This window comes from Phacochoerus africanus, chromosome 1 (assembly GCF_016906955.1).
Source record: "Phacochoerus africanus isolate WHEZ1 chromosome 1, ROS_Pafr_v1, whole genome shotgun sequence".
NCBI classification, from domain to species: Eukaryota; Metazoa; Chordata; class Mammalia; order Artiodactyla; family Suidae; genus Phacochoerus; species Phacochoerus africanus.
Window position 1 is genome coordinate 287749030 of NC_062544.1, and position 12540 is coordinate 287761569.

Sequence of the window (12540 nt, forward strand, 5' to 3'; positions counted from 1 at the left end):
CCAGCGTGGGTGTGTCGGCTGCAGGCCCAGCCCAGTCGGGTCTGCTGGTCACTCACCAGATAAAGGGGCCTTCCATCTAAGGTTTCCGGAAAGATGAGCTGCTGGTTCTAGTGCTGAAACTTTGAAAGGCCAGCCCTGTGTCTTCCGTCACTTTGGAAGGAATGAAAACTTTATCATGAGTAATATTCATATTCACACGTAAGAAACAAAGTAGCATGAGGCGTAATGAGAAAGCATCTGTTTAGGAGAACCGGGGATAGTGGGGTGTCTGTGTCCAGTTTCAGTGTTTTACCTTCCTTTACACAGTGGCGTGTGCAGGAAGGGAGGGGGTGAGAGCAGGGCTTCAGTGCCTCCGAAGCAAACACGAATTTAGAGTTTGCTGAGCTATTTCATAGAAAGTGTGTTTTTCTGCCACCTCAACATTGTCCACACTGTTTCTTAAAGTGTTTCTTTCAGAGGTTGTAAAGCGTGGACTGAGTGCATGTCAGGCCAGGTGGGCAGCGTTGGGGTTTCGGACGCGGATAACTCTGCGGCGGTGGCGTCGGCGTGCGAGCCGTCGTGCAGTGTGTGCTTCCCGTGTGTTTGTTAATCTAACCTCTCTCTGCTCTCCTTTCTGACCTTTTGTTTCCTTTGAGCACCGAAAGGAGTAACCTATTGAGCTTTTGCTGGAGGATGTTATAAATGAAAATTTAATGTCCATTCCGTCAGCTTTGTCAACTGGGAGAAGTGGTGTGTGTGTGTCAGGACTCTTTTGGAGAAACGACGTCTGTGGAGAAAGCTTATCCACCCTCTAGTCTCCACAGCATGAGTCCGTCTTCCCGGGAGGTGTTTGAACCCGGCTGGTTCCGCCCGCCTCGGCTGAGCGCGGGCAGCCTGGGCGGCTGCGAGCTCGGGCCCTGCCTCCCGCGGGGAGCGCGCCGGACTCCTCCCGGCTTCCCCTCCCTCAGCATAACGAGAACCCGCTGGCACGACCTCGGGGCCCTTGTAAATGGACTTACAGTTCTGAAAAATACTTTGCTTGCTTAAAAGCCTGGCTGGATGTGGGAAGCCAGTGGTAGGTCTTCCGGCACGTCCCTGTCCACACTCGCTAAAGAAAGCCCCACGCTCCTTACCTGAGCTTCCCGCAGAGACCCGTGCAAACTAGCCAGGAAGATAAGGAATTACTGCCTGTTTCCCCGTTTTAAAAAGTTTGATGAAGTTGAAAGGGCGAGCACTCTTTTATTCCCTTCTTGAAATTAAAATCATATTTAACTTGCCATGAATTGTGAGGATTCTAAAGTTACCTGTATTGTAAAAATAAATAGCTCTAAAAGGTAGAACAAGCAAATTATTCTATGATCGCATCAAAAATTCATTTTTTTTTTTTTTTAGAGATAAAATTGCCAGCTTGAGGTAGGCGGTTAGGAAGCGGTAGCTGCCTGCAGCTTCAGTCTTCATATCTTGCCTTATGTGTTTTTTCCTGGCATGGACTTGCGGGTCAGTCAGTCCCGGAGCCTGAGGAAAAAATGTGAAATGAATACTGGAAGTGAAGCTCTATCCCTCAGAAATAATTTCTAAAAGGCCAGAGTGCTTGCACAATTGCATAAGCAGTTTTCCCAGACTGATCCGTGAACCACGTCAAATGAACTACCCATATCGACTGAATGTTTTAAACTGGAAAAATGAACTACCTTGCGTATTTGAAATAACGTCCCTTCCTGGGGAAAGCACAGCAGTTTAAAGCCCCAAATCTATGCGTAGAGCAGTGGCCTTGGAGAGGAGGCAGACGCTCGCATAAAACCCACATTTGTCGAAACGGGTGCTAGACTTGCCCCGGAAGGTCTTTCCGGGTTCCTCTACCAGCCGGCCTTTTGATGAACTTGAGTGAAACGTCTCCCGCTGCTTCAGCATGTTCTCGTAGCAAAAGGTGGTCTTAAAGCTCACCTTTCTGTGCAGAAGCAGTTGGTGATCCTAAGGAGACGCAGCCTTAGCCGTGCACTAGCAGAGGAGCAGCGTGCCCGTGGTTTCGGGTTAGGCGGGTAGCTGCTGGGTTAAACGCGAGGCTCCAGACATTCCCGCCAGGAGTGAAGGGTTTCATAAGCACACAGCACTTAACCAGTTGCAAAGACAGATGAAGGAATCCATAAATTTTGCATTTACAAGATCCTGCAACGAAGGCGTTGTAAGTTACTCTTTCTGGGCACCGCAGGTTGGAGCAGCGCAGAGGTTAAGGAAAACTGCGGGCTGGACGGCGTGCCCCCCAAGGACGCCAGCATCCCGGGGCTCGGCGAGGGCGCGCCGCTCTCCAACGGGGGTGCCGGCGGCGGCGGCGGCGGCGGAGGCGGGGGGCCCGGCCGGAAGCGGCCGCTCGAGGAGGGCAGCAACGGGCACGCCAGGTTCCGGCTCAAGAGGCGGCGGCGGCTGCCGGGGCCCGCGCTGCCCAAGAACGCGCTCATGCAGCTGAACGAGATCAAGCCCGGCCTGCAGTACACGCTGCTGTCCCAGACGGGGCCCGTGCACGCGCCCCTCTTCGTCATGTCCGTCGAGGTCAACGGGCAGGTCTTCGAGGGCTCGGGCCCCACCAAGAAGAAGGCGAAGCTGCACGCGGCCGAGAAGGCCTTGCGGTCCTTCGTGCAGTTCCCCAACGCCTCCGAGGCCCACCTGGCCATGGGCCGCACCCTGTCGGCCAACGCGGACTTCACGTCCGACCAGGCCGACTTCCCCGACGCGCTCTTCAACGGCTTTGAGAGCCCGGACCGGCTGGACATGCCCTTCTACCTGGGCGCCAACGGCGACGACGCCCTCAGCTCCAGCGGGGACCTCAGCCTGTCCGCGTCCCCGGCGCCCGCCGGCCCGGCCCAGCCGCCGCTGCCCGGGCCCCCGCCGTTCCCGCCCCCGAGCGGGAAGAACCCGGTGATGATCCTCAACGAGCTGCGCCCGGGCCTCAAGTACGACTTCCTGTCGGAGAGCGGGGAGAGCCACGCCAAGAGCTTCGTCATGTCCGTGGTCGTGGACGGCCAGTTCTTCGAAGGCTCGGGCAGGAACAAAAAGCTCGCCAAGGCGCGGGCCGCGCAGTCCGCCCTGGCCGCCGTCTTTAACTTGCACTTGGATCAAACCCCGTCTCGCCAGCCCATCCCCAGCGAGGGCCTGCAGTTGCACCTACCGCAGGTGAGGACGGCGGCGCCGCGTCGTGCTGGTGCTTCAGGCGGGCTCAGTTCCGCTGTCACTGCTGTCGTGTCATCTTCCTGCCCCCGTCCCCCCGCCAGGACCTCCTGGTAAGTCGCGCTCCAGGAGGCCGTTCCCTGGCCGCGCTGGCCGCCGGGAGCCCCGCCCGAGGGCAGGCAGGCCCGGTGCCCTCCCGGTGAGGCCGTCCCTGGGGTGGCCCCGTGCTGCTGCCTGTCACGGAGGAGCCGGGAGTGGGGGGGGGCGGGAGCCCTGGAGCCTTGCTCCAGCTCAGCCCCATCCCCCTCAGGCTCTCGCCTGGAATCCCAGGCACAGCGGAAGCTCAGGCCTGGGTCAGGGCCTCCGGGCCTCGCGGTTCCCGCAGGACAGGCCAGCAGCTGTGTGCCTGAGCTCGGGGGGCCTGCCCGGGCGGAGGCTGAGCACAGCCCTGGTGCGGGCTCATCACAGCACAGGGCTGGCACGCAGGGCCCACCGGTGCCTGGGCGTCTCCATTCCTGGAGGCCCTGCACCCCTGGGGGTGGGCAGCCCCTTGAGTCTGGTCTTTGCCTAGGGGTGGGCGCCCCCTGGGTCTGGTCTTTACCTGGAGGTGGGCACCCCCCTGAGTCTGGTCTTTACCTGGGCGTGGGTGCCGCCCCCTGGGTCTGGTCTTGGGCAGCATGAAGAGGGGGCACCTTTCAGGGCAGCCTTGGAGGAGGAGCAGAGGAGGAAGCAGCACTTGGGTCTCATCTCCACTTCCTAGAACTTTGGTTATTTGTTTTGCTTCTTTTCCTGGAAATCCAGAATTATCCTGGTCTAAACGTTGTTCTCTCAAGGAGAAAAGCTGACCCCCCCCCCCTCCATTGCTTTCCGTCAAACTATTAGTCGGCTTGAAGACACGGTGCCTGCCGGTGTGGCGAGAAAATGCAGAGGGCTCCAGGTCGACAGGCCAGCCTGCACCCCTTGGGGACCTCCTCTGTGTACAGGGACCTCTGTGTGGCTGTCCCCAGGAGGCCCAGCAGCTCTCGGCTTTTAAAGAGGGAGGTTTATCTTACTTTGCTTAAAGCGGCCGTGTGCAGCATCCGTATACGTAGCATGTGCAAAGTATTGTCCTGATTTTTAAGGAACCAGATGATGCTTCCCATGGGATCTCCTGTTACTCTTACTCAGAAGAGCCCTTAGTTCATTCTCTAACTTTTCAAGTCAGTGCCGCTGCTTCCCAAGAGAGTTTTATTTTCAGGTTTACTTTGGCTGCAGCACCGCAGCCCGAGGTCGCACGGACCGGCCATGGCCTGCCTTCCCTTTTACCATCAGCAGCCACACAGAGACCAGTAGAACTGTGTGGAATATGCCACGAATCCAGTTGCGTGGGTTCCACGTGGCCCGCTGTGCTGGGGCGGCGGGTGGCAGCTGTGCCTGTGTGTGTGTACGTGTGTGCCTGTGCCTGTGTGTGCAAGGGTGTGCGAGGGTGTGGCCGTGTGTGCGAGGGTGTGTGTGTGCGCCCGTGCATGCGTGCGCCCGTGTGTGTGCATGCACAGGCGCCCTGGCCACCTGCCCTGCCCTGGCTCTGGTCTCTGGTGGCGCAGAGACCGGAGGCCCTGGCTTGGGGGTGGCAAGGAGCCGTGCTAGGAGGGGCGCTGGAGTCCAGCTTCAGGGTGCCCTCAGCCGGGCCCAGCTGGACCGCTGGCCCAGGGCCGGCTGTCTGGGGAGGGGGAGCTGCGTCTCCCACCCCTGCTCACAGTGGCCCCCGCGTGTCTCCCGGAGCCCCCCAGCAGGCGGCCTCCCGAGAGCCAGTCCTTACAGCTTCGTTCCCAGACTCCGTCGTCTCCCCCTGAGGGAGCTCCTTCCAAACCCACTTTCTGGAGGCTGAGGCGTCCTGCTGTCTTCCTGGAGTGACCTGGAGGGACGTGGATTGACCGTCCCTGGTCTTAGGGTTCTGGTCTCTGCTGTGTTCATGTGACATCAGAGGGTTTAGAAGTCAGACGACGTTGCCCAGTGGTGCGTGCAGAGCTCTCTGTCTGGATGTGTTGAACGTGGCCTGACCGAGCTGCCCACGGAGCCCAGCCTTGTGCTGGGGCCCCTGTTCCATGTCGTGGCGGGCCGCGGGGTGTCACTTCTGCTGCCACATCCGCTGCAGACCTGGTGGGGCTGCTCACTGCACAGTCTCCTCGAGCGGGGGAGGGACATCCCCGGGCCGCGTGTGCTCGTGTGCCCTGGTGCCCGGCTCCATCGGAGCCACGCCGGCACTGAGCTTCTGTGATACAGACACTTGTTTCCCTGCTGCCCCCGCCTCCTGCTTTCTCCTCTGCCCCTGGAGCGCCTCTCCTCCTTGAACCCTCGCCTCGGTGCTGTTGACATCCCGTCTCTCTGTCTGCAGTCTCGCTGCTCCCTGCACTCGCACCGGTGGCACCCATGCGCCCGCCCAGGTGCACAGGGAGGTCCCAGACCCTCCCCGGGCTGTCCGTCCACGCTCGTGTGTCTGGCCTTGTGCACTGTCTTCTAGGTCTCGGCGTCAGTGGAGCAGTGATGGGGAAACAGCTTCATGACCGTCTTCTTCCCAGAGGGTCCTCGTTTAGGATGCGTGACTCTTCTGTTCATTTGGGGACATTTTATTAAGGCCCTGCTGGGGGATCCAGACAGGTGTGAGCCTGTGGGGACTCCAGACAGGTGTGAGCCGCTGGGGACTCCAGACAGGAGTGACCCAGTGGGGACTCCAGACAGGTGTGAGCCACTGGGGACCCCAGACAGGTGTGATCCAGTGGGGACCCCGGACAGGTGTGAGCCGCTGGGGACCCCGGACAGGTGTCAGCCGCTGGGGACCCCGGACAGGTGTCAGCCGCTGGGGACCCCGGACAGGTGTGATCCAGTGGGGACTCCAGACAGGTGTGAGCCGCTGGGGACTCCAGACAGGAGTGACCCAGTGGGGACTCCAGACAGGTGTGAGCCGCTGGGAAATCCCGACAGGTGTGAGCCACTGGGGACCCCGGACAGGTGTGATCCAGTGGGGACCCCGGACAGGTGTGAGCCGCTGGGGACCCCGGACAGGTGTGAGCCGCTGGGGACTCCAGACAGGTGTGATCCAGTGGGGACTCCAGACAGGTGTGAGCCGCTGGGGGCTCCAGTCAGCTGTGGGGACTCCCGATGGGTGTGAGCTGGTAGGGTGTGGGTTCAACATGGCTCCTTACACACGCCTCCCATGAGGCCTCATTTCCCCGAATGCCAAGGGTCCACCTGCCCAAGGTGACCCGTAAGTCATTAAAGGAGGACCAGGTCAAAAATCTCACGGGTGTGTTTGCTTCTGAGACGTGGGCAGGCAGCGATAGACATGCTCAGACTCGCGGTCCACGCTCCCTGTGAGGGTGCGGCGTCTGGTACCTTCCAGCGCTTTTCCAGCTGAGGGAGACCTGCCCACGAGCCTCTCAGCAGGCTGGTGTCTGCGCAACTGCAGGGTCACTAGTTACCTGAGACCCCGTGGAGAGGCCTGGGGGGGGTGGGCAGGGAGCTCCGGGTGTCATCCCGAGGCCGTGCCCCAGCCTTGCCAGCCCGCGCGGACCCTCCCGCAGGCTCACTTCCTGTGATCATCTCGCCACTCGGAACGGCCACATGGCTCGCTTGGCTCCCGGCAGCCAGGGGGCGGGAGGCAGTGGCCGGGGAAGGCCCCTCAGTGAGGCCAGGCCTCGCCTGCACAGGTGTTGCCCTCGTGCACGGGCTCTGCTCTGTCCTGTCTGCAGAGACCCGTGCATGCGCCTTGGGTCTGGCGCCAAGGAACGTTTTGGAGGAAGAAGTGCGAGCACGCGTGTGTGCAGGCGCGTCCCCACACCCGTGCTCGCAAACACACTCGTTTCCAAGGCTGACCTGCGTGGTTCCAGAGGGGGGACCCGGACGGGGCCCCAAGGGCCTGCTAACCCCCTGCTTGGTCCTCAGGTGCTGGCCGACGCCGTGGCCCGCCTGGTGCTGGACAAGTTTGGGGACTTGACGGACAACTTCGCCTCCCCTCACGCGCGCAGGAAAGTTCTTGCTGGAGTCGTCATGACAACAGGTAACCGTGCTGGTGCTGGGCCTGCCTGTTTTCCTGCCAAGCAGAGGTGACACGCTTTCAATCTAGAAACATCCGTGACACTAGCAAGAGACCCCTTCTCGCCCTCAAAACGTCCACCACATGCAGACAGGGGACCTGCACCAACACTGCCCCGAAAGTTGATCTTTTTGGCCTGAGCGTTTCACTCGGAGAACGCTCCCTGTGTTGATACGTGACTCCTGCGGTCTCACGTGGTCCACACTGGAGAGCGGCGCGAGGCCCGCCAGCTCCTGCTCTACCTGGAAGCAGGCGTGCCGGTTAATGTCACGGTGGCCAGAGGCGTGTCCGTGGCCTTTTATGGGGCAGCGAGGAAGCTCTGGCACGGGTGGGAAAAGCACGCTTTGCAGTGGCAGAAGAAGCCCGGTTCAACTTGTCTGTAAGTTCCCAGCCGCGAAAAGACCCCTGCCCGAATCCTGTTCCCCTGTCCCAGGAGGGAGCCCTTCCAGCAGCTTCTCCGTGGATTGGTCCTTAGCAGGAACCCACAGCCACGGCCATGCCTGGCTCCTGGGCCAGGTGGGAGCACCCTCCGCTGCCCTGGGCTCTCTGGAGCTGTCATGTGGCCGGCCCTTCCTGGAGCAGCCGCTCGGCCCAGCCGGCCGAGCCTGACGCCACATGCAGGAAGCCACACCAAAGGCCGGGGGAGGGGGGAGCGGGGGTGGTTCCTCTGTCTACACCAGCAGCAGGGAACATGTAGTTCTCCTGTGGTGACTGCCTTGTCCCCTCACCCTGAGGTGAGGTTCGGGGCAGAGCTCTGTGACCTTCAGTGCCAGTGCGCCCTGGATGCCCGAGAGGCAGGACTGCTGTTGTAGCCGTGGACTTTCTAGCTGTGCTGTCTTGACCTTGGCTCAGCCGAGAGGGGCCGACAGGCAGGATCACATACGCTGAACCTGAACTTCAGTTTCCTTTTTTATTCTCATGTGTGCTGCCTGTACTTCTGCCTCTATCTCCTTGCTGTCACCTTGACAACGCCTCGGGATGGTGGGGTCCCCTAGGCAGGGCTCTGTGCCTCTTGCGGTGGTGGGAGCGTGCCAGCCCATGGCTGGTTTGGCCGGCGTGCAGCCACCTCTGAAGGGCTGTGCCATGTTGCCTCTGGGGCGCTGTGCCACGTTGCCTCTGGGGCGCTGTGTGTTGCTCTTGGGACCAAATGCTCAGAGCCACTGTTCACGCCCAAAGGCAGCCCGTGGCATGTGGTCCGACGCCCAGCGGCCTGGCTCTAATCCTAGAGCAGCGGACGGCCCTGGGCCTCTGTCCCCTGCCCGGGAAGTGGAGACGGTGGTAGGAGAGGCCAGGGAGCATGTGGGGGTGGCGTGTGGTGCCCTCCCCCCAGGCCCTGGCACACCTGTCTGTGCACACCTGTGTATCAGGGACGGCTCACTGGAGGCCCCAGGCTGACGGTTTCACCCCCAGTGCAGTAAAGCAGTGACGGGGTCCCTGAACAACCCCCGGATGGCCCCTGGCTGAGGGCAGCCCTCCTCTGGCCCCCCCCCCCCAGTGCAGTGGCCCCTCCGTCCACCTTTACCTTGTGCCCACCTGCACCCAGTGGGGCCGTTGGAACAGCCTCGGGCACCCAGAGGACCTGACTTTCCTAAGTTTAGAGCCTTCACACTGACCAGCAAGGAAGCTAGCTGTCGCCAGGCGAGCGCCCAGCGGGCGGTCCAGCCCCGGCGGCGAGGCGCGTGGGACCCGGGGTGGTGAGGAACGCTGTCCCTTGTTTTCCAGGCACGGACGTTAAGGACGCCAAGGTGATAAGTGTTTCCACGGGAACCAAGTGTATCAACGGCGAGTACATGAGCGATCGCGGCCTCGCGCTGAATGACTGCCACGCGGAGATAATAGCGCGCAGGTCCTTGCTGCGGTTTCTTTATACGCAGCTGGAGCTTTACCTAAAGTAAGTTTAACCCGTACGGGAGGAGAGGAAGCTGTGTTTCCAAATATTTGCCTCCGACCCGAGTGGGCTGCAGAGCTTCTCACTGCTTTGTAACAGTGAGAAAAATTCTCAGCCTGGCGCCTTTGCTGACAACCAGGAGGCGGGGCCCCGTTTCCCCGTGATGCGCCTGCTGTAGAACAGAGGTGGCTGAACCCTAACGCACGCAGGTGCCACAGGCGTGTGCACGCGGCTCGTATGCAGTCGCAGGCGTGTGCACGCGGCTCGTATGCAGTCGCAGGCGTGTGCACGCAGCTCACATGATGTCGCAGGTGCCACATCTGTGTTCCAGACCATGAGCTTTTGTTTCACGCGTGACGAACATCAACAGAACTAAACTCCCGGCAGAGGCGGTCCATTCTGTCCTGGTCACTGGGCCCCAGACCTGCTGACTGTGTATCTGACTGCTTCCATCACGAAGCCGTCTCCCATGGGTGGTCTTTCTGTTTTGAAATCGTCAGTAAGGAGAAGAAAGAGTCCCTCGAATGGGGATGACGTGTCCCATGAGTGAGCAGCTGAGAACGGGGTTAATTATCATAAGTATACAAAATAAACAGTGCTGTTCAGGCTCACCTTCCCCTGTTGAAGGTACTGGCCGTTGAAAACCATCGTAAACTAGGACAGACTAAATTCTGACCGTGGACAGCTTTCAAGTGTGTTTTTGCAACTTGCTTCCTTTCAGCAGCAGAGACGGCAAGAAAAGATCTGTCTTTGAGCCGTCGGAGCGAGGAGGCTTCAGGCTGAAGGAGAACGTGCAGTTCCATCTGTACATCAGCACCTCCCCCTGCGGGGACGCCAGGATCTTCTCACCCCACGAGCCCATCCTGGAAGGTACGAGGCCAGGCCCGTCCCCGGCGGCGGTCTCTTGGGCGGATTCGGGAGTGTCCTGTCACAGATCAGAGAATAAGCCAGCGTCCATATCCTGTCTTCTTTTTTAAGAATATCAACCTCGAGTGTGGATCTGATAGGAATATATAAAAGCACGAGATGCCTTTTCTCAATAATTTGAAAGTTTTCATGAACGAAAATGTGGATTCTCATAGATTAAGAAATTAGGGTGAAGATACTAGGTCAGAATTATTTTCAGCTTTCAGATTTGAGTGTGTCCCTTTGTTGGAAGTGGACGTCTCCCCCCGAGTTGCTGACCCGTCGTGATTGAATGAGTGTGACTGCATCCCAGAGGCAGGTGCAGTCGTGAAAGGCCTTGCTGCCGCCACGTTTCCCTCCGTCCTTCTTTGCTCTCATTTTGTCGGTGCTTCTGTTTCGTGGTAATTTGTATCACATCCCTTCTCACAAGCTTAAGCGTGGTTTACTCCAAATAGAACGTTTGATTGCATTACTTCATTATGAAAGCAACACATAGCCACTGTAGAAAATTGCTAAATATTTTTAAAACATAAGAAAAAAAATTTAAGTCAGCACACACTCATATACTCCGGATGACTCTGGATGTTTGCAAGTGCTTCCTATGGGTTTATGTCTGCATCCCTATGGATTCAGTAAGTGATCTTTAATTAGCTTTTTTTTTTTAAGGCCGCACCCAGGGCATATGGAATCCAGGGACTGAATCTGAGCTGAGGCTGCGGCCTATGACGTAGCTGCGGCAACGCCAGATCCTTTACCCACTGTGCCAGGCCAGGAATCGAACTTGCTCTCCGCAGCGACCTGGGCTGCCACAGTCAGATTCTTAACCCACTGTGCTATGGCAGGAACTCCCCTATAGACTTATTTTTGAAAATTTAAGTGTACAGGAAAGAAATACGGTAAAACACCCAAATATCCAAAACCTAGAATTAGCAAATACTGGTATTTTGTCCTGTCTGCTTCAGCTCCTTTCTAGTGATAGAAATGGTTTTGGTTAAAAGGGAGCCCCTTTTTGCCCAGCCCGGAAGGAGCGCACTTTCATGGATCTGTGTTGTGTTTTATACACTCACGTTGTACACACGTCCTCTGTGCGTGCGGAATAAACCTGCGCACCCGTCGGTGAGACCTGCCCGGGGAGTCGATCGCGTCGGGTAGGTCGCCGGTCGAGCCCAGAGCGTCTCAGCCTGTGTTTCTCTCTCAGAACCAGCAGACAGGCATCCGAATCGCAAAGCCCGAGGCCAGCTGCGGACCAAGATAGAGTCGGGAGAGGGGACCATCCCGGTGCGCGCCAATGCCAGCATCCAGACGTGGGACGGCGTGCTGCAGGGGGAGCGGCTGCTCACCATGTCCTGCAGCGACAAGATGGCAAGGTGAGCCCCGCCCCCGGCCGGCCGCCCCGCCCCCCGCCGGACGCCCCGCCCCCCGGCCAGACGCCCCGCCCCCAGGCCGGACGCCCCGCCCCCCGCCCGGGGCGGCCCTTTCCAGCCGCAGTGGTGAGGCTTCCTGCCCGTGAGCCTGGACTGTCTCTCCATTTGTTCAGTTCTTTGCTGCTTTGGTCAGCTTGTAGTTTTCCTCGTCCAGGTCATGCGCCTATTCCGTTAGATTGCTACCTCCACAGTTCATCTCAGGGGTGTTCACGTAAATGGCACTGTGTTTTGAACTTCAAACTCAACTCATTCATTGCTGGTCACCTTGATTTTTGATCAAGGTTCAAAGCCAATTCGGTGGAGAAAGCGTAGTCTGTTTTTACAAATGGTGGCAGGAAAATGGGGCTCGAGGGGATGGTCACACCCCAGGTCTCAGGTGAGGGAAGGGCCACCAAGTGACTGTCCTGGGCTTCACGCAGGAGGGAACTCAAGAGGGAGCCAGAGTGGAGTGAAGGCAGCTTTGTTCAGGGAGATGCATCTCAGAGGGCCCGAGGCCCTGGGTACCAGGTGGTTAGTTTTTAGGGGCTGGGTGATTTCACAGGTGAAGGAGGGTGGGAGGGTTATTCCAGCTGTTGGCGGGGGGGTTCCAGGAATTGGATCACTGCCCACTTTTCGGCCTTTTCTGGTCAGCCTGGGGACACGTCCTTTAGATGCTAATGTGTCGCAGTGGGAAGCGGTGGTGGGGCTCAAAGCCCGCAGGAACACCAGCCTTCCGCCGTGTTGGGTGGTCAGTTCTAACCAGTTTGTGTCCTGTCCCCACTGGCTATGTCGTTCTGTTAAAGGTGCGCCCTGTCCCCTTCCCTACAGTCTCAAAATGGTGCGGGGACAAGTGGATACTCCTGCGTAAAACCAGACAGATGAACTTCATCGTTTGCACCACACGCAAAAATTAGCTCGAAATGTGCCATAGACCTAAATGTAAGAGTTCCAGCGCCAAACCGGAGGGTCCCGCATGCGGAGCAGATGGTTTCTTAGGCAGAACACCATCAAAGGAAAAACGAGAAAGTGGGCTTCACCAGGAGTTCCGCTTGTGGCTCAGTGGGTTAAGAACCCAACATAGTGTCTGTGATGACGCGGGTTCAATCCCTGGCCTCGCTCCATCCCTGGCC

General features: G+C 58.8%; 1 protein-coding gene across 12 annotated transcripts in view; it reads left to right on the plus strand.

The window, feature by feature from the left end:
* The window catches only part of ADARB1 (adenosine deaminase RNA specific B1), a 108979-nt gene that overhangs the window by 68766 nt on the left and 27673 nt on the right, over positions 1-12540 (plus strand). For 11 of the 12 annotated variants that reach the window (XM_047798098.1, XM_047798131.1, XM_047798096.1 and 8 more), the window contains 5 exons: positions 2189-3147; positions 7063-7177; positions 8936-9104; positions 9823-9971; positions 11206-11374. In XM_047798098.1, the coding sequence (XP_047654054.1) occupies positions 2189-3147; positions 7063-7177; positions 8936-9104; positions 9823-9971; positions 11206-11374 (1561 nt within the window). The remainder of the gene's footprint in view (positions 1-2188; positions 3148-7062; positions 7178-8935; positions 9105-9822; positions 9972-11205; positions 11375-12540) is intronic. The other variant, XM_047798114.1, reaches the window with a different exon arrangement.